Source organism: Muscardinus avellanarius (assembly GCF_963383645.1).
Source record: "Muscardinus avellanarius genome assembly, contig: SCAFFOLD_83, whole genome shotgun sequence".
Classification (NCBI taxonomy): domain Eukaryota; kingdom Metazoa; phylum Chordata; class Mammalia; order Rodentia; family Gliridae; genus Muscardinus; species Muscardinus avellanarius.
Genome location: NW_027664456.1, coordinates 1 through 22,047, shown reverse-complemented (window position 1 = coordinate 22,047; position 22,047 = coordinate 1). Strand labels below are relative to the sequence as shown.

The following is a 22,047-nucleotide window of genomic DNA, read 5'->3' as shown; positions in this document are numbered from 1 at the left end:
AGGTAGAAGGCCCCTGGGTTCCATCCCCAGTACCACCAAAAAACAACAACAAAAAAAAAGAAAGAAAGAAAGAAAGAAAGAAAGAAAGAAAGAAAGAAAGAAAGAAAACAATGGACCAGAAAAAAAAAATCAAAGCAGACAAGTCAGCTGTGTCCAAGGCTGTGGGGCTCCAGAATGCCCAGAAAGGGGAGCTGGGGTGAGGCTGGGGTGACGGACACTTGGAGGCCATTGCTTTCAGTGGAGGGGAGGAGGAGGTCGAGTGAGAGGGCGTGGGGCAGACAGTGGAGCGTCCCGTTAGTACCATGTAACAAACACTTAAAAAGCCAAGGCACACGCCTGTAATCTACAGCTTGGAAGGAGGAGAATCACAGGTTCAAAGCCAGCCTCGGCAACTTAGTGAGCCCCTCCGCAACTTAACAAGAGCCCCTTCTTTCCTTCCTTCCTTCCTTCCTTCCTTCTTTCTTTCTTTTTGTGGTACTGGGGGTGGAACCCAGGGGCATTCTACCTCTGGACTATACCCCTATATCTATTTTATATTTTATTTGGGAACAGGGTCTCACTAAGATGCAGAGGGTCACACCGGGCGTGGTGGCACACGCTTGTAATCCCCGCGCTTGGGAGGCGGAGACAGGATCGTGCAGGTTCAAAGCCAGCAGTGCAGGCTTAAGAGACCCTGTTTCCAAAAATAGGTCTGGGAGTGTAGCCCGGAGGTAGAAGGGCTTCCAGGAACCCCAGTACAAATAAATAAATAAATAAATAAATAAATAAATAAATAAATAAATATGCAGAGGGCCTCACTAAGTAGCTGTGGCTGGCTTCGAACCTGTGTGATCCTTCTGTCTCAGCCTCCCAAGTGCTGGGATTATAAGTAGATGCCACCATGTCTGGCTAGTCAGTTTTCTTGTCTAATAAAAGACAGAGATAAAATGGGGCGAGGTGATGCATGCTTATAATCCCAGCATTCCAGAGGCTGAGACTGGAGGATTGAGGTTCACATACAGGCTCAGCTACTTAGGAAGGCCCTTTGCAACTCAGTGAGACCCTGTTTCAAGAAAATAAAAAGACTAAAACATAAGGCTGGGGGAGCGGCTTGGAGGTAGAATGCCCCCTGGGTTCCATCTCCAGTATCTCCAGTGCTGAGAGAGAGAGAGAGAGAGAGAGAGAGAGAGAGAGAGAGAGAGAGAGAGAGAGAGAGAGAGAGAGAGATCTCCACCTCCACCATGGGTCTAGTTAACAAAATGCAAGGTTTGCCCCATTCGCTGCACTGTTTAAAACCTGTTCAAATATTAAATCACTTAACCCTCCCATCCATCATGCCCCGAGGAGGTAGTCTTTGTGTGTGTGTTTTTTTTAATGGATTTTTTTTTCAATACTGGGGATGAAACCCAGGTGCATTCTACCTCTGAGCAACAACCCCAGCCCTAATTTTTTTTTTTTTTTGAAACAGGGTCTCACTGAGTTGTAGGGCATTACTAAGTAGCTGAGACTGGGTTCAAACCTGTGCAATCCTCCTGTCTCAGCCTCCCAAATGCTGGAATTACAAGTGTGCGCCACCACGCCCGGCTTTGTTGTTGTTGTTGTTGTTGTTGTTATTATTATTATTATTATTATTATTAGTGCACTGTAGTCATACATCTTATTGGAGTACAAGATGGTGGAGGCATACACGCACACATCACCCAGTTAGCCCTTCCCAACCCCACCCCAGTCCCTCCCTCGCCCTCCTCCTCCTGTTTGGCTTAGTGATTGACGGTGAAATGTATATCATGTGCATTAAGGAAATTCCTCCCCCCATCACCCCCAGTTAGGCCTCCTTATTTGCTTATCTCTGATTTCTCCTCCTTTCTTCGCCTAGAGTTCCTCCTATAACCCTTTTTCTCCCTCGCTTCTGCCTATTAGGGAAAACATCCGATTTCTTACTTTTTGTGCCAGACTAATCTCACTTAGCATAAGAAAGGAAAGGGCCACAGAGAAGCCAGCGCCTTGGCAGGCCAATCAGCTCTTGAGCGCAGGAGGAGGGAGCCATCCCTCCCGGGACCTGGTCTGGGAGCCTGGGTCTCTGCAGGGCACCCCAGGCAGGTCCAGGACCCCCCACCCCGCCTCCTCCGCGGGCTCCGAGGGGCTGCAGCTTCGCGCTCCGCCGCAGGGGGCGCTGCCGCCCTCGCCGGCGCAGGCTCCTGGTCCCCGCGCAGGGCGCGCCGCCTGCAAGAAGATGTCGGTGCACCGGGGCCGGCGGACCCGCCTCTCCTGGCTGCTGTGCTGCAGCGCCCTGCTGTCCCCGGCCGCCGGGTACGTGATCGTGAGCTCCGTGTCGTGGGCCGTCACCAACGAGGTGGACGAGGAGCTGGACAGCGCCTCCACCGAGGAGGCTATGCCCGCGCTGCTGGAGGACTCGGGCAGCATCTGGCAGCAGAGTTTCCCGGCGTCGGCGCACAAGGAGGGCGCGCACCTGAGAGCCCGGGAGGGCGCCGCCCGAGCCAGGCCGCCCCCCGCGCCGCCGGGGATGTTCTCCTACCGGCGGGAGAGCGGCCCCGCGGGCGGTGCGCCCCCAGGCCCTCGGCCGCACGCCCGCACCGCGCGCTCGCTGGTCCACGCCAGCGCCTCGGGCTGCCTGGCCACCGTGTCCGCCCACGAGAAGGTAAGCCGCGCGTGGGGGCAGGTGCAGGTGCACGCCGGGGTGGCCTGCAGGCCACAGGGATGCCACGCCGTCTGGTTTAACCCAAGTGTCCAGGGGCCCATACATGCCTTGCAGATGGAGGAACCAGACTGTGCTTGGGTGGCTTAAACAGGCAACGCGGGGGCACTGCAAACCAGGCTCCCTGCCACATGGTGGGGGACCGAATCCCTGTCTTAAGATGGCCAAAGAGATGGCCAGACAACCAGCGTCAAGGAGGCAGAGCCTTGGGATGGCAGGGTTGGCGGGTCCAGACCCTGCTGGCTCAGGGCGCAGTCCACTAGACTTCCCCGCCACCTGCTGGCCTGGGACGATGGAAGGGAGGAATGGAAGAGAGACCTGGCCTCTGCTTCGGTGGAAATTTACATTGAGAAAAATGGAATTTTGTCTGGAAAGGAGGCTTATGGTGCAAAGTGTGTTGTCAGTGCTGGGACGCGCTGTCAGAGGCTGCATTTTCTGTCCTGCGGCTCACAGTGGTTTTATATTCACCTGTTAGGGTTCCGCTGACAACGAGGTAAGTAATGAGGCTGTCACTTCCATTAAGGGTTTTATGTGGAAGACTGTGGGGCTGTTGAGATAGATATAAGGGCTTTGTTGCTGGGCAGTGATTGGAGCTCCTGTTTACTTCATGCAAATAAGAATTAATATTTTTAGGATGCACCCGGCCTTGGCCCAGCTCTGGGTCTTGCTAGCCCCAGACTTTTGACTGTGTCACTAGCTTCTACATTTAGCTCTCCCCATCTACGTACAGTTTTGAACATCGTTTTTTTATCCTTTAAATTTATCTAGCTGGGAGTGGTGGCGCACGTTCGTAATCCCAGCATTCGGGAGGCTGAGGCAGGAGGATCGCGGTTTGTGGACAGCCTCAGCTACTTAGTGAGGCCCTCTGCAACTCAGTGAGACCCTGTTTCAAAATAAAGAATAATAAATAGGGCTGGGGGTGGAGCTCGGAGATAGAATGTCCCTGGGTTTAATCCCCAGTACCAAAAATAAAAAATAAATTATCTAAATGACAACTTTACTCTGATGATGGCAATGACCTTAACTTCTGTGTGTCAGCTTCTGAGCTGGTTGTGCTTCACAGCATCCAATGGCTTCTAACATTTATCTCTTATATTCCCTAAGACACCTCTCCTACAGAGACATTCCGGAGCCATCGCTGGGTGAGCTGGATTGACCAGGACCACCTGCCTTCTTAATTTACTCCCTGTCAAGGTCCCTACAAGGTCCCCAGTGCTATATTTCCTTTCCAAAGAAACAAGGGAGGCTTCCAGTTCACATTAAAGCACAGTTCTGCCCTTGAAAAAGGCTTTTTGGTCTGTTAGATCCTAGGTCTGCCATTTGGGAGCTGCCTGCCCATCAGTGACGGTCCCATCGACAACAGCACTGGGATTCCTTTCTTTTACATGACAGCCAAGGACCCCGTGGTGGCCGATCTGATGAAGAACCCGATGGCTTCTCTCCTGCTGCCGGAACAGGAAGGAGAGTTTTGCAGGTAGACAAGGGCTTGGCCTCACCCGAAGGGGCTGGGGGTCATTTTTGGCCAAGAGTTGAAGGGTGGGTCCCACAGATGAAACGGAACCTTGAGGTCTGTTCACTGATGTGTTTTACCCTTAAAGATAAATCAGAAGTCCACCACTGGCCAAGAAGTGTGATTCAGAGCACCGTTACATAATCTTTGCGAGCCTCAGTTCCTTCGTTTGTAAAATGAGAATACAGATGATGTTTGATTTTCATCGGGTTTGCATCCCATTAAACCCATTGTAAATTGAAAATATCACAGGTTGAAAATGGATGTAACAAGCCAGGTGTGGTGGCGCATGCTTGTAATCCCAGTACTTGGGAGGCCGACACTGGAGATCACGGTTCGTGGACAGCCTTAGCTACTTAGTGAGGCCCTTTGCAACTCAGTGAGACCCTTTTCAAAATAAAGAATTAAAAAAATAGCACTGGGGGTGTAGCTCCGAGATAGAATGTCCCTGGGATCCATCCTCAGTAATACACACACACACACACACACACACACACACACACACACACACAAATGCATGTAATACACATAATCTACAGAACCGCATAACTTAGCCTAGACTGCCTTAAACATTCTTGGAACACCCACATTAGACTATAAGTGGGCAAAATCATCTAACACAAAGCCTATTTTATAAGATGCTAATAACATGTATTGTTATTTATTAATTACTGTATTTAAAAGGAAAAACATAGCCGGGCGTGGTGGCGCACACTTGTAATCCCCGCTCTTGGGAGGCGAAGGCAGGAGGATCACACAGGTTTGAAGCCAGCCTCGCTGGCTTAAGAGACCCTGTTTCTAAATAAAAATATAAAATAGGTCTGGGAGTGTAGCCTGGAGGTAGAAGGGTTCCATCCCAGTACCACCAAAAAAGGAAAAACATAATGGTTGCTCTTTACCAACAGCCCAGAAAAAGATTGAAATTCAAAATTTGAGCTACGCATGGTGGTGCACGCTTGTAATCCCAGTACCTGGGAGGCTGAGGCAGGAGGATCATAGGTTCAAGGACAGCCTTGACAAGTAGTGAGACTCTCATCAACCTAGGGTGATCCTATCTCAAGATAAAAATAAACATAGGACTGGGTGCATAGCTCAGAGGTAGAATGATCCTGGATTCAATCCCCAATACAAAAAAATTAAAAATCAATATTTGAAGTATAGATTTTATTGAATGTGTAATTGCGTTTGAAGCATTGTAAAGATTAAAAATCCTAAATTGAACCATTGTGAGCTGGGAATGTTCATAATAATTTCTATCTCATAGAGTTATTATAAGTGTTGGAAATAGGTGCTAAGGGCTTATTCAGCATCGGGGTGGGGACATGGAAGTTCTCGGTAGTACGGAAAAGGGGGTTGGTTTGGATTCGGAGTCCACGGAGAAAGCGCCAATAGTTTCTCTCTCTGATGTGTGCAGCAGAGTCTATTTATTGTTTTTCCAATTCGTTTGTAACCCCTTTGCCCCGGAGAGACGTGTGCAATGCTGAGTTGGCACTCTTCAATACATTTTCTTTAATGTTTTAAAGAAATGCCTTAATATATAATACAGAAACCCCAGCCTAATGTGGTGGTGCACGCTTGTAATCCCAGCATTCGGGAGGCTGAGACAGGAGGATCGCGGTTCGTGGACAGCCTCAGCTGCTTAGTGAGGCCCTCCGCAAAATCAGTGAAACCCTGTTTCAAAATAAAGTATAAGCTGGGCAAGGTGGTGCACGCTTGTAATCCCTGAGCTTGGGAGGCGGAGACAGGAGGATTGCTCTGGTTCGAAGCCAGCCTTGCTGGCTTAAGAGACCCTGTTTCCAAATAAAAAATATATATATAAATAGGTCTGGGAGTGTAACCTGGAGGTAGAAGGGTTTCCAGGAACCCCAGTACCACCACCAAAAAAAAAAGTATAAAAAATAGGGCTGGGGGTGTAGCTTGGAAGTAGGATGTCCTTGGGTTCCATCCCCAATACCGCACACACAAAAAAAGAGAATAGATCCTACTGTCTACCTCTTTTGTGATTGACTTAATGTTTTATTTATATCTAGTTTTATCAAATTAAAACTATAATGTGAAAACCCATTGTGGCCAAAGCTAAAATATGTCTCTTGGTGTGCCGCTAAGAAATATTTTCCACTCACTATCCCCCATGTAGATATCGACACGTCATGTCACTCAAACACGTTTTGCCAGTCCATTAACTAGCCTGCCTATTGAAGATAAAATTAAATCCAAATTGAACTGGGTGAAGGAGATTGAGCTTCCAGGGCTCCAAGAGTCTCAGGAAATTTAATGATGAAGAAAATACACAGCACATGTAATTTCCTTTACTGAAGCTGGAGAACCTATTATCTTGAGAATGACGGAAGGAACAAATATTTTTTCTCATGTTACAGTTTTATAGGAACCTTAAAGAGTTCCTATAGATATTTATTTATTTATTCAGCAGCACTGGAGAGGGAACCCAGGGGCCTTCTAGCTATATCCCCAGCTCTATATTTTTTGTTCTTTATTTGGTAACAGGGTCTCATTAAGTTGCCGAGAGCCTCACTAAGTAGCTGAGGCTGGCTTTGAACCTGTGTGATCCTCCTGGCTCAGCCTCCCAAGTATTGGGATTTTGTTTTGTTTTGTTTTTTGTGGTATTGGGGGTGGAACCCAGGGGCATTCTATCTCCAAGCTACACCCCCAGCCCTATTTTTTATTCTTTAATTTAAGACAGGGTCTCGCTGAGTTGCAGAGGGCCTCACTAAGTAGCTGAGGCTGTCCGCAAATTGTCTCAGCCTCCCAAATGCTGGAATTACAAGTGTGCGCCACCACGCCCGGCTCCAAGTACTTGGATTACAAGCATGCACCACCATACCTGGATTCCTATAAATTTTTAAATGAATCTCTAAAACCCATTCTGGGATACTCCACCCCATCTAGTTAGGAATTTCCCCCAAAACATTTCATTGCCCTGAGTCAATGGCCTCCGAACTTCCCTAAAATGTGATGGTAAGGTTCCTAGCTTCGGCTGGACCAGTGTGCTCTTCCATTGACTTATAGCACTGGAAAAGTACTAGCGTGGTGGTTTCTCTGAGACAAAGTTGCTGGGGTAAGATGAAGCAGACTCCCCATTCAGCACACAGTTGGGATTGGGAGAGGGAATGGACCCGTGGACACTCTGGTTCCATGGTTGGCTGGATCAAGAGCTGTAATGATGGGACAGCACCCAGACTGCTCTGTGTATATGTATGCAGTGTCTGTGGGCTCCTCGTCTGCAGACCAGAACGATTCAGGAAAAGACAAGACTGTGTCTGTCCAAACTTCCCCTCGTCATTATCCCCTAAACAATACAATAGTTACTTACATAGCGTTGGCCTGCGTTAAGTATAATAAGTAATCCAGGGGTGAGCTAAAGTGTATAGAATATACTATATATAGTATATAGAATATAGTAATATACTATAGAATATAGTAATATAGTATATAGAATATACTATATAATATATAGTATGCAGGTGCTATACAAATACTATACCATTTTCTTTCTTTCTTTCTTTCTTCTTTTTTTCTCTTTCTTCCTTTAGTTTTTCTTATGATACTGGAGATGAAATCCAGAGGCCTTCTACCTCTGGGCTACATTTCCAGGCCTATTTGATTTGGAAACAGGGTCTCACTAAGTCGCTGAGAGCCTCACTAAGTAGCTGAGGCTGGCTTCGAACCTGTGAGATCCTCCAGTCTCTGCCTCCAAGCGTGGGGATTACAAGCGTGCGCCACCATGCCTGGTCTTTCTTTCTTTCTTTCTTTCTTTCTTTCTTTCTTTCTTTCTTTCTTTCTCTTTCTTCCTTTATTCTTATGATACTGGGGATGAAACCCAGAGGCCTTCTACCTCTGGGCTACATTTCCAGGCCTATTTGATTTGGAAACAGGGTCTCACTAAGTAGCTGAGGCTGACTTCGAACCTGTGAGATCCTCCAGTCTCCGCCTCCAAGCGCCAGGATTACAAGCGTGCGCCACCACGCCCGGTTTACTACACCATTTTCTAAAAGGGCCTTGAGCATCTGCAAGTTTGGGTATCGGAGGGGCATCCTAGCAACAGTCCCCCTGGATACTGAGGGACAGTCGTGTATGTGGTCGACAAAGGTTGTTGTGTAGTATATTGGAAAGTTCATATTCCCACAAGTTGAGAAGAGTGGCTTTCAACTGCAAGGAAGGAAGGAAGGAAGGAAGGAAGGAAGGAAGGAAGCCACATTAATGATTGAGAAACCCTTGTTCTCCCCCAGCACAAGAGCCAAGACCTCCTACATATGAGCCCTCTAGGTTAGAAGCTGAAGGAGGTCCAGGGTTATCCTGAACTTTCCCCGGGATAATGAGGACATTAAGTAGGTCTTACATGCATTCCCTGTGTTTCCAGTAAAGGCTTGCTAAGAACTATAATTTACACCCCCCATACCCCCCAGATAGCCCGTGTCCTTTATAAAATGAAGTCAGAATTAGAGTCTGTCCAAAAGACAAATGCCACACCATCTCACTTACAGGTGGATCTGAAGAAGCATAACTCATTAAGAGCAGAGAGAGAAGCCGGGCATGGTGGTATATGCTTGTAATCCCAGTATTTGGGAGTCTGAGACAGGAGGATCACAGGTTCGAAGCCAGCGGAGACAACTTAGCGAGGCCCTCCGCAACTTAGTGAGACCCTGTTTCCAAGTAAGAGATAAAATCGGGCTGGGGGCTTAGTTCAGAGGTAGAATGCCTCTGGGTTCCATCCCCATGCCAAAAAAAAAAAAAAAAGCAGAGATAGGAGAGAGGAATTGTGGTTCCCAGGGACTGGATGGGAAGGGAGAGAAGGGGAGGTGCTGGTCAATGGGAAAAACGTTCAGTTACGAGATGAACCAGTTTGGGAAACATTTCATAATGAATGTGTTAAGTAATCACTGTACAACGTACACATCCATCAAATCACAACATTGTACAGCTTAAACACATTCACTCGATTTGACGAGTTTTTCAGTAAACTTTTATTGGGGCATTAGGGCGCATCATGACGCAAATTATGTTGATGGTAACGTGCACACAGCATGTGGTGGGTGACAAGTCTTTGCAAATTTAAAGACGTTACCGTATGAGAAGCATAGTAGGAAGGCGGCCTTGGTCAGACAGCACCCTCATTCACGCCGGGATCCACCAACGCGTCTTGCCCAGCAATTGTTAGTTTATTAAAGTCCGTTTTGGTTCAACTGTTCTGTTTACTTCTCGATGCTGCAATTTCTTCATTCGATTAATCAGATCATCAGGGGTGGGAATCGATTGCCCAGCACAAGCTAAGATCGCAAAGTGAAAATAAGATTCAGCTTGGACTGGGGGTGGGGGAGGAAGGGTAGCTCTGTGGTAGAGTTTTTGTCTCGTACACCCAGGTCTTGGGTTCCATCCCTAGCACTGGAAGAAAAAAGCTGTAAAAATTAAAAGATTGAGAAGATCAGAGCCAGGCGTGTTGGCGCGCACTGGTAATCCCAGCATTCGGGAGGCTGAGACAGGAGGATCGTGGTTCGCAGCCAGCCTCTGCTACTTAGTGAGGCCCTCTGCAACTCAGTGAGACCCTGCTTCAAAATAAAGAATAAACGATAGGGCTAGGGGTATAGCCCGGAGGTAGAATGCCTTTTTCTTTTCCAAAGAAAAAGGAGAAAAACAAAGTAGTTGAATGGTCCTGGGGTCAGTTCCCTGTATCACTAAAACCAATTTTAATTAATTAATTACAGTATCATAGATGAAAACCTCAGCCCGGCCTAGTTCCAAGCACCTGCTCTGAGATTTGATCCGGCCTTTGGAAGGCACCCTGTTGTTTCACTCTTTGGGTGAGCCCCACGCAGCCAGGACAAGGGGCGGGCGCCCAGCCGCCTCCTTGCCGAGAGCCAGGGTGGGTCCGGAGTCCGCGTCCACTTGCGACGTGACGTGCACTCCAAAGCCCAGGGCCTGCCTGGCCCTAATCAGATACAGAAGCCGAATCCAATTCCTCTCTCCCTGATTCTTGTTCATTCCCTTGAAGGCAACTTATAAATCTTGTAAATAAGTTGCCCTCTGTTCAGATTCGTGTCGCTGCTTCTCCTTGCCCGAACAGCCCTGTATTGCTGGAGCTAGCGTTAAGTAGAGTGGCTTTGTAAAGACGCGCGTGGGGAAAGCCGCGGGCTCTGCCAAGAGGGAGCATGAGAGCAGGTGTCCAGGCACCTCTCCTGTTGTCCGCTCACGTCCTGGGTCACGCCTCACAGCATCTTAACAGCCACTTCTCTCTCTCTAGCTTTATTCCAGCCCCGTGAAGACTTGTCCCCAGGGTTCCTAGGTACTTCATGAGTTCACTAGTGATTCCAGCTCCTCTGCCCTTCCTACTTCTCTGCTTATCTAAGATCCAGAATCAGCCAGGTACAGTGGTGCACGCCTGTAATCCCAGTACTTGGGAGGCTGAGACAGGACGGTTGCAGGTTTGAGGCCGGCCTCCACAACTTAGTGAGGAGCTCTGAAACTTAGTGAGACTGGATTTCAAAATAAGAAAATACAGTAGGGCTGGAGGTGTCGCTTGGAGGTAGAACAGCCCTGGGCTCCATCCCCAGGATAAAATAAAAATAAAATGCTGGGCGTGGTGGCGCACGCTTGTAATCCCCACGCTTGGGAGGCGGAGACAGGAGGATCACACGGGTTCGAAGTCAGCCTCAGCTACTTAGTGAGGCTCTCAGCAACTTAGTGAGACCCTGTTTCCAAATAAAATATAAAAAAAGGTCTGGGAGTATAGCCCAGAGGTAGAAAGCCTCTGGATTCCACCCCCAGTACCACCAAAAAAATAAATAAATAAAAATAAAAAGCCAGGCGTGGTGGCGCACGCTTGTAATCCCAGCATTCGGGAGGCTGAGACCTGGAGGATCGCGGTTCGCGGACAGCCTCAGCTACTTAGTGAGGCCCTCTGCAACTCAGTGAGACCCGGTTTCAAAATTAAAATAAATAAATAAATAAATAAATAAATAAATAAATAAAAGAGAGGAGCTCTCCATGTAGACTCCAAAGAAGAATAAGGAGATTTCTATGCCAGAAGTTCTCAGCAAGTGACTCTGTGAGCTTCACAGAGCAAACTTGCTCTTCCGCTGGTCCCTGAAGCCAGCAAAGTGTTTGGGGAACAGGACGTGCTGGTTGGCGTGGGCCTCTAGGTGCTGAGGACCTGGGCGTGGAATAGGATTTCTCGAGCTATGTGAGAGAGAGAGGTGTGGATGACCCAGCAATATTTGAGATATGTTACCCAAAGGAGGGCAATGCCTCCTCGGGTCCCTGTTTATAAAAGTGGCTCGGGAATGGGCAGCTCTTGATCAAGGGCTCCCAGGGCGTCTTCTTCCCTTGTTGACTTGACATATGCTGGTGTTTCCAGGAGCGGCAGCTACCAGCCACCTCAGGTGTCCTGTGACTGAGCGCCTAGCACTCCCCTTTTTTTTTTTTTTTTTTTTTTTTTTTTGGTACTGGGGATGGAACCCAGGTGCGTTCTACCTCCCAGCTACACCCCAGTCCTACTTTTTATTCTTTATTTTGAAACAGGGTCTCACTGAGTAGCTGAGGCTGGCCGCGAATCCGGATCCACTTGTCTCAGCCTCCCAAGTACTGGGATTACAAACATGCGCCCCTACTCCCGGCTTCCCTTTTACTTTTTTTTTTTTAACAATTTTATTATTGAACATAAATAGTATACATTTAAACTATATTTGGTGCCCTCTCCCCCCGCCCCCGTTTTCCCTTCCCCCCTCCCACCAATGGTTGTCCAGGTTAACCATGTCTTATTCATAATTTTACACATATTCAGATGTAGACCCTCATTAATCAAGATCGGCCTTCCTCCTCTCCTATCTTTCCATTCAAACTTTGCTGATATTTCCCCTCCATTATCTGGAGTCCCACTGGTATCCTCTGTGTTTCCTAGTTTGGGCATATTAGAGGAAACATATGTACCTTCTCCTTCTGTGCTTGGCTGATCTCACTTAACATAATGTTCTCCAGGGCTTTCCATCTTCTTGCAAATGATATAATTTTGTTCTTCTTTATGGCTGAATAGGATTCTATTGTGTGTATTTCCCACAGTTTTGCAATCCATTCATCAGTTGATGGAGGCCTGGGTTGGTTCCATATTTTGGCTATTACGAATTGTGCTGCCATGAACATAGGCATGCATATGTTGCTGTAGTTCTCTGAATTCAACCCCTTTGGAAAGATACCCAGGAGTGGTAGAGCTGGATCATATGGTATCCCTTTTACTTTTAAAAGACCTGGAGACTGCATTAGAGCCAGCAGGATACCCAAGGGTCTCCTGTCCCAAAGTCAGCTAATGCCAGCCTTGATCCCTCTTGCTATAGATCATACATTCGCATTTCCCGGACATTAAGATGCAGGCATCTTTGAGGGGCCATGAGCCTGCTTGGCAATGGTGAGGAGAAGGTGATGTCAAGTGAGCTGGGCTTCCTACTGTGTGAACAGAAAGTTCTCTATTTACCTATTTAAAAAATAAACTCAGCCGGGCGTGGTGGCGCACGCTTGTCATCCCCGCGCTTGGGAGGCTGAGACAGGAGGATCGTGCAGGTTCGAAGCCAGCCTCAGCTACTCAGTGAGGCTCTCGGCAACTGAGTGAGACCCTGTTTCCAAATGAAGTATAAAATAGGTCTGGGAGTACAGCCCGGAGGTAGAAAAAGCCCCTGGGTTCCACCCCTAGTACCACCAAAATAAAAAAATTTAAAAAATTAAAAAATAAACATAAACTCGGTGAGAGGGATGTCTGGCTTCCATGATGTGAGAACGACTTCCCGCCGTCATTATGTGAGAGGGACTTCTGGCCTCCATGATGTGGAAGTGATTTCTGGCCACTGTAATGTAAGAGCAGCTTCTGGCCTCTGTTATGTGGAATCAGCTTCGGCTGCCAGGATGTGGGAGTGACTTCCGGCCGCCATGATGTGAGAACAGCTTCCGGCCTTCTTGATGTGAGAGCGGCTCCCGGCCTCCATGATGTGGGAGCGGCTCCCGGCCTCCATGATGTGGGAGCAGTGTCTCTCCACGCTCCCCACCACTAAAGTCTCCACCATTTATTCTTGGAACTGGCCCTATGGACTGAAACTTCTAAAGCTGTGAGTCCAAATAAATCTTTCCTTCTTAAAAAGAAAAGAAAAGAAAGTAAACTAGGGCTGGGGTTGTTGCACCAAAATAGAATGTCCCTGGGCTCAATCTCCAGTACCACAATAAGATAAAATAAATAAAAGTTTCTTGAGACAGGAGGATCACAGATTGCAGACAGCCTCAGCTACATAGTGAGGCCCTTTGCAACTCAGTAAGACCCTGTTTCAAAATAAAGAATAAAAAATGGGGCTGGGAGTGTAGCTCAGAGGTAGAATGCCTCTGGGTTCCATCCCCAGTACCACCAAAAAAAAAAAAAAAAAAGTTTTTGAGCTTAAAAAGACAATAAATATGACATTTTATACTCAAAAATAAAAGTATCTATTAATTATAAGAGGAAAAAGATAACCTCCTTTCTGTTCTATTCTAACCAGTAGCATTAGAGAAGCAAAAACACTCCCTATGTAAGTATAATGTATTATGATCCTATAATGACTACTTAAGAGTGCTAATTACACTGCTTTCATCACAGAGCAATTTTGTTGAAGAAATTAGCTTTAATAGTGACCAGATAAACTGAGCAAAATTGAGGGCAGCCTTGTCTGGACACAAGTTTGAATGTTTCCAATATATTAAATTTGGTTCCTCTTTACTATTTTTACTTATTTTCTCCTTGCATCTCAGTGTTGTTTTTTTTTACATAGTAAAATGTAAACTCGGTTTTTATATTTTGTATTTCTTTCATCTTAACCTAGAAACAAAAACAGAAAAGAAAATTTCAACTCAGCAACTACATTTTTACAGCCTCAAAAAAAAAAAAAAAAACACGGCAGATAAGCCGGGCGTGGTGGCGCACGCTTGTGATCCCCGCGCTTGGGAGGCTGAGACAGGAGGATCGCACGGGTTCGAAGCCAGCCTCAGCTACTTAGTGAGGCTCTCAGCAACTTAGTGAGACCCTGTTTCTAATAAAATATAAAACAGGTCTGGGAGCATAACCCGGAGGTAGAAAGCCTCTGGGTTCCACCCCTGTGCCACCAAAAATAAATAATAAATAATAAAAACACGGCAGATTACAGTGGTTTCAGACAGAACACAGTGCTCCCACATGAAGCAATTTACCTGAATATGTGGTCATGTCCACTATCGCCCCGTCTTGATGCGACTCAGCAGGGTGTGTAATAAAGGAGAAACTCCTAGGCAGGTGAAAACAAGTTCCTTAAACATAAGTAAAACATGGACTTTGACAGACGTGGCTTTCTCCAGATGTTCGTATAATGTAATGGGTAGGAATGAGCTTCAGTGATTCATGCCTCAAAGACGGCTCTTTGATGATACGCACTGTCTGTGAAAAAGAGGAACTGTCGGAATCTGTTTGGCCAGGTGTATTGGGGACGCCAAAACCACCCCCGGGTTCAGCGATTGGGTAGGAGGACTTGCAGGTCTCAGGAACCCACTGCTTATTATGGCAAGAGGATATACGGGAGATCATCAGAGACACAAGGTGCGTCGGTGAAGCCCAAGAGAAACCAGACACTTGCGCCCGGTGTCGCCCCCTGTTGGAATTGCACGGGGACACACTTAATTCTTCTAGCAAAGATGTATGGTGACCATATGTATAACGTATTGCCAACCAGGGGCTCTTCCCTGGGCCTGTGTGCAGGGTTTTTACTCTAGTTCAATCCTGCGTGCACTACAGCACCTGTATAAGAGTATAAACCAGCTCAGAAGACAAAAGCAAATTAGCATGAACTCTCCCCTTCTAATAATTTTTTTTTTTTTTTTTTTTTTTTTTTTTTTTTTTTTTTGGTGGTACTGGGGTTCCTGGAAGCCCTTCTACCTCCGGGATACACTCCCATGGGCTACACTCCCAGAGCTATTTTTTAACTTTTTTATGTGGAAACAGGGTCTCTCTTAAGCCAGCGAGGCTGGCTCCGAACCAGTGCAATCCTCCTGTCTCTGCCTCCCAAGCGCGGGGATTACAAGTGTGCGCCACCGCGCCCGGCTTTCTAATAAATTTTTAAATCCATGATTTTTTAATAACCAATTCTAGATAGTACAGCATGCCGACGATATCTAGAACTTTTTCCTCTTAAGGTAACTGTGCTAGTCATCTCTCTGTTACTGTAACAAAACACCTGAGATAATCAGCTTATGGAGAGATGAGGTCTGCTTGGGCTCGGTTTCAGATATTTCAGTCCGCAGTAGGTTAGCCCTATTGCTTATGGGGCTTATGGCACAACACCATATCATGGCGAGGAACCTGGGGCAGAAAACTGCTCATCTTGTGGCTGGGAAGCAAAGAGAAAGAGAAAAGAAAGGAGGGGCTGGAGTTCCACGATCTCCTTTCCCAGTGACCAGAAGACCTCCATTTGGCGCCATCTGTTAACAACCCCACCACCTCCCAGTAGTGTCAGGCTGGGGACTAAGCCTTTGTGTGTGTGTGTGTGTGTGTGTGTGTGTGTGTGTGTGGTACTGAGGGTAGAACCCAGAGGCTTTTTACCTCTAGGCTACACTCCCGAACCTATTTTATATTTTTATTTGGAAATAGGGTCTCACTAAGTTGCTGAGAGCCTCACTAAGTAGCTGAGGCTGGCTTAGAACCCGTGCGATCCTCCTGTCTCAGCCTCCCAAGCGCGGGGATTACAAGCGTGCGCCGGCCCAGCTGGGACTAAGCCTTTAACACAGGGGCATTCCAGATATAAACTATAGCACAAGCCAGGAGTGGTGGCACATGCCTGTAATCCCAGTACTTGGGAGGCTGAGACAGAAGTATCGCAGATTCAAGGCCAGCCTCGGCTTACTTAGTGAGGCTCTCAGCAACTCAGTGAGACCCTGTTTCCAAATAAAATTTAAAATAGGTCTGGGAGTGTAGCCCAGAGGTAGAAGGCCCATGGGTTCCATCCCTAGTACCACAAAAATAAATAAATGTATTAATTAATTAACTACAGCACACTGAAATGTCATCCCCTTTTATAACAAGTCCCCTTTCTCCTGACACGTGCATCCTGGATATCATGTCATCTCACTGAACCCTACCACCTCCAGCTTAGCAAACCCCCCCCCACTGTTTATGCAAAATTATTTCGAGATAATTACAAGTAACAGTCTGAGTGCTGTACTCGGTGATGAGACTAATGTTTTTAATTTTTTTAAGAAAATCCTTAGCATCCTAGAGGGGCGTTCTATCATCGTCTTAATGGATAAAAACTGTTCTTCACAGAAAAAACATCGTTGACCCAGAAGATCCCCGGTGTGCCCGGTTAACACTGACCGGCCGGATGATTGCAGTGTCTCCAGAAGAAGTCGAATTTGCCAAGCAAGCTATGTTTTCAAGGTGTGTACGGGCTCTAAAGTCGGCTTGCCTGGAGATGTAAACAGTAAGAGGTACAGGACAGCCGGGCGTGGTGGGCACGCTTGGAATCCCAGCATTTGGGAGGCGAGACAGGAGGATCGTGGTTCGCGGACAGCCTCAGCTACTACTTAGGCCCTCTGCAACTCAGGGAGACACTGTTTCAAAATAAAGAATAAAAAATAGGGCTGGGGGTGTAGCATGGAGTTAGAATGCCCCTGGGTTCCAACCCCAGTACTGCAAAAAAGAAAGAGAGAGAGAGAGAGAGAGAGAGAGAAGAGAAAGAGAGAAAGAAAGAAAGGAAGGAAGGAAGGAAGGAAGGAAGGAAGGAAGGAAGAAAGAAAGAAAAGAAAGAAAGAAAAGAAGACAGTGCTGTGTTATCCGATAACCTCTACAACATTGGCCTGTAACCGGGCCATCGCTAGCCAGGCAGATGGCCTGCGTTGGGCTGGCACGGCCTTGAGAGAGCCCCCTGCACTGAGGCGTCCCAGGCACCGTTCCTGGCTCCTGGCAACCTTCGCCAGTGCCCTCGCCCCGCAATGGGAACGGCTGAGCCTGCCCAGCCGGGTCAACACAGCAAACACGGGCCAGCGCATTCAGCATCGTGTTTACTGGGCGGCAGATGAATTTTCCCAGTTGGGACTTAGCCTTTGGATTACATTTAGGACCTTTTCTACTATAAAGGAATTTTTTTTTATTTTTATGAAGTTGAAAATATAAGTGAGCTGGACGTGGTGGCACATGCTTGTAATCCCAGTACTTGGGAGGCTGAGACAGGAGGATTCCAGGTTTGAGGATAGCTTCAGTAGTAAGTAGTGAAATTCTCATCAATCTAGTGAGACTCTGTTTCCAAATAACAAATAAAATAGGGCTGGAGGTAGAAGTCCCCTGGGTTCTGTCCCCAATACTACCAAAAAAAAAAAAAAAGAATCAAAAATACGGCTGGGGGTATAGCTCAAAGGTAGAATGCCACTGGGTCAAATTCCCAGTACTACAAGATAGATATATGATAGATAGATAGATAGATAGATAGATAGATAGATGATAGGTACATACATACATACATACATGGATGCCAGGCATGGTGGCACACACTTGTAACTCCAGTACATGGGAAGCTGAGACAGGAGGATCACAGGTTCGCAGCAGCCTCAGCTACTTAGTGAGGCTCTCTGCAACTCAGTGAGACCCTGTTCCAAAGTAAAGAATAAAAAATAGAGCCGGGCGTGGTGGCACACACTTGTAATCCCAGCATTCGGGAGGCTGAGACCGGAGGATTACAGTTCTTGGACAGCCTCAGCTACTTAGTGAGGCCCTCTGCAACTCAGTGAGACCTGGTTTCAAAATAAAGAATAAAAAATAGGGCTGGGGGAGTAGCTTGGAGGTCAAATGACCCTGGGTTCCATCCCTAGATCTGCAAAAAAAAAATTAAAATTAAAATTAAAATTAAAAAATTAAAAAATACCCGGGTGTGGTGGCGCACGCTTGTAATCCCCGCACTTGGGAGGCAGAGACAGGAGGATCGCGCAGGTTCGAAGCCAGCTGTGTGCTCTGGCTTAGGAGACCCTGTTTCCAAATTTTAAAAAAATGTAAAAATAGGTCTGGGAGTATAGCCCGGAAGTAGAAGGGCTTCCAGGAACCCCAGTACCACCAAAAATAAATAAATAAATAAATAAATAAATAAATAAATAAATAAAAATAAATAAATAAAATAAAAATTTTAAAAATAGGGCTGGGGGTGTAGCTTGGGGTAGAATGCCCCTGGGTTCCATCCCTAGACCCGCAAAAAGAAATATTTTTTTATTCGTGCATTGTAATTGTACATGACAGTGAGATTCAGGATGACACGTTCACAGATGCACATTACATTGCTTGGTCTGTTTCTGGGCCTGGGCCTCCCCTTGCCCGCCCTTCCGGCCTGCCGGGACATGATTCTTTTAGTTAACGGTCATGAGCATCCTCTGAGCACCCGCTCCCGCAGGTGTTTCGGGTGCGCTTCCGTGTTCATTCCCCACACGGCCCCACAGCCTCGCCCACTGGACAGGTGAGGACATTCGACTAGTGAGCGCCAACAGCCCACGAGGCGCCACAGTTCACCGGCAGCCGAACGGGGATTCGAACCGAGGAACCTGCTTCAAGACTTGAGCTTGTTGCCGTGGTGTAGGGAATGCAGCTTCCTGTCTTGCTGAAGCTGTCCCGGGCCCTAATGCCTGACTCCTTGGGGTCCGCCTCTGGCTGAGCTGAGCAGCTCTCGGGCCAAGCAGAAGGCCGTCAAGGACTCTACTGAGCGGGGACAGAGTCTGGAGGGCTCAGGGCCTTGGCCCGTGTGCAGCCATTTGATAAGGACTTTGTGTTGTAGTTACTGGGGATTGAACCCAGGGACATTCTTCCTCTAAGCTACACCTCAGCCCCTTTTCACATTATTATTATTATTATTATATTCTTTTGTAGTATTGAGGATTAAACCCAGGGGCATTCTTCCTCTGAGTTACACCCTCAGTCCATTTTATTTTATGTTATATTTGATTTTATTTGATTTTCAGTGCTATACCCTCAGCCCTATTTTTTCTTCTTTATTTTGAAACAGGGTCTCACTGAGTTGCGGAGGGCCTCACCAAGTAGCCGAGGCTGGCCGCGAACCTGTGACTCTCCTGTCTCGGCCTCCCAAATGCTGGGATGACAAGCGTGCGCCACCACGCCCGGCTCTTGTTTTTCATTTTGAAACAGGGCCTCACTAAGTTGCTGAGACTGTTCTCTGACCTGCGTTCTTCCTGTCTCAGCCTCCCGAGTGCCGGCATCACGGGCGTGTGCCGCCATGCCTGGATCACTTATATTTTTAATTTCACAAAAAAAAAAAAAAATTCTTTCTAGCAGAAAAGATTCTAAGTGCAATTCATCTTTCTGGTGATCTCCTGCTGTTCCTGCAGGCACCCGGGGATGAGGAAGTGGCCTCGTCAGTACGAATGGTTCTTCATGAAGATGAGGATAGAACGTATCTGGCTTCAGAAATGGTACGGAGGAGCATCAGACATCTCGAGGGAGGAATATTTCAAAGCAGTTCCCAAGAAGGACTGATGGAAGAAGAAGAAAGTCTCGGTGTGTGCACTGCAACAGAGACCTTTGCGGTGATGCAGCCAGCTGTTGACCGCTGCCTCTTCGTTAAGGGTCCACAGCCGCCCTCTTGTCCCTACGGCCGAACGAGAGGGTGAATAGGGAATCCCGCGCTCGACTCCAGCTTGCAGGGGTCACGGAAGACCCTCATTCGCGCAGGTACTCCACACAGACTGTCTTTGTTGACACTGTATTTAGTCCAGACTCTCCTAGCCCTCGTTGCTTGTCAGAACGGCACATCGAGACCTTCGCGATTCCAATTCTTTAAGAAACGTTAATGCCTGTGTGTACCATAGGATTGCTTCTTATCATGAGAGTGTTTTTTTTGCTGTTTGCTGTGCCCAAAGCGATGCCTCGGATCTAGGCTCACTGCATCCACAGAGGAGCTGAACACGTCCCACTGCCACCAAACTGTGTTTGGGCTGAGGGTGGAGGATGGTTTGTCCAGAGATTACCCATGATGCTAAGGGGCTGCAAATGCATTCTGGAGTCCCATTGGCTAGAATGTCCTGGTCACTTAGGCGGCTTCATTTGCCGCTGCAACATGACCAGGAGTATAAGAACACGCAGGCTTTGGGCACAGGCCTGTTCTACAAGAGCAGTTGCTGGTAGACCATTAAAGAGAATGGGGGTACATTTGGTCTCAAGCTTTCCAAATCTTAGCTGCCCACATTTTTTACAGAAAGCTCCCCTCTTGCATGCATGAGGAGCAGCACCCAATATAAGAAACAGCTCATTCCATGGTGTGTAGATAGGAAAGGAGAGAGCGTGAGGGTGTGAAGAAGCAAAGGAGAAATGTAAGAAAGGGAAAGAAAGAAGTCAGTAACGGAGAGCCCTCGACAGAGATCTTGTTTAGGCTCTTCCACCGGTGAGATGCGGGTCATCATTGCTGCCTGCAGACAGATAAACTGAGGCTCAGCAAGACCAGGACTCGAAGGTCAGAGGCCTGAGCTCACTGCACAGCGGGACCCCCAAGACTTCCAACATGAAGAACAGAAGAGTTGCCGAAATGCATAGGTAGTCATTGAACCAGGAAAATCAGCAAAGTGATCGCAAAAGAGAATGGCTAGTCTGCCTGGAGGTGACTTGTCACTGCTTTCCAGGAGAAAAAAATACTACTACTAATAATAAAGCCTCTGAAATTTGATTTTTACTACAGAGATAAATTTTTCTACAGATTATATGCAGGAACTCCTAGTGATTACAAGAAACTGCACCTGGGCACACTTCTAAGGCCTGCGATCCCTTATGGTTGGCTGTAAAGGATTTAGTAAAATTCAAGCTTTCTCTCTTTCTGTGATGGCTGTAAATTCTCTCTGATGGGTCAGGTGTGCCGTGTAACATCAAAACACATCATTATATACAGTAAATAGACATTCTTAAAGTAAGTGTTTTATTCATGGTCACATTTTTGTTTGACAAAATAAGACATCAAGAGAGTTCAGGTTGTCAAAATATATTCCAAGTGCCTGTTACTAAAAGCATAGTAAGACACACGGGATTCTTAATTTGTCATAGGCCATTTCTCAAGGGAGTTCCTAATAATGGTCATTTCTAATACATAAGAATAAGGTAAGCTGGGCGTGGTGGCGCTTGGGAGACTGAGGCAGGAGGATCCAGATTCATGACCAGCCTCACCTAGTGAGGCCCTTTGCAACTCAGTGAGACCCTGTTTCAAAATAAAGAACAAAAAATAGAGCTGGGGGTGTAGCTCGGAGATAAAATGCCCCTGGGTTCCATCCCCAGTACTGCAAAAAAAGAATGAATAAGGTACCTTTTGGAGAGTATTTCATGTTTTCAGAATATAAAATTATTACTACCCCCAATTTCAAGGAAGGGGGACCGAGCAAACCACATCCTCTAAAGTACGCTACACATCAACCTCAAACCTGAGTTCCTGAATCATCGCTGGCTCCCTGTCTTCAGATGATGTCTCTGTCAGGCTTGCTTTTATAGCCTGGCTCAACGGGGCTCCTTAAGGGTCCCTAATGCTCTAAAGGGTTTTGCACAGTGGGTTTCATTTAGAATCACTGGTGACTGTTGTCAGCTAGCGATCCAAATTTAATGAAATTAAACTTGAACAGTTTGGACCATAATAATAATGTTGCAAATGTATAGGTTTAGGTCCGATGGGTCCCATTCAGGCAAACATGTTTCAGCAAAATTCTAGAAATTTACACTGATTAAAAATTTTAAAACTATACTGGGCAGGATGGTAAGATGTAACTCAGGGGTAGAGCATTTGCCTAGCATGCATGAAGCCCTGGCTTCAATTCCTAGCACCAAAAAAAC

The 22,047-nt window shown here is 46.9% G+C and overlaps 1 protein-coding gene across 1 annotated transcript; it reads left to right on the top strand.

Annotated features, from left to right (window-relative positions):
• Positions 1-2,212: 2,212 nt before the first annotated feature.
• On the top strand, positions 2,213-19,719 carry CREG2 (cellular repressor of E1A stimulated genes 2; the record flags this gene model as incomplete). Its single annotated transcript, XM_080720099.1, has 4 exons — positions 2,213-2,638; positions 4,000-4,169; positions 16,516-16,629; positions 19,572-19,719. 4 exons carry the CDS (start codon positions 2,213-2,215, stop codon positions 19,717-19,719), a joined length of 858 nt encoding a protein of 285 aa, XP_080576225.1.
• Positions 19,720-22,047: the final 2,328 nt, after the last annotated feature.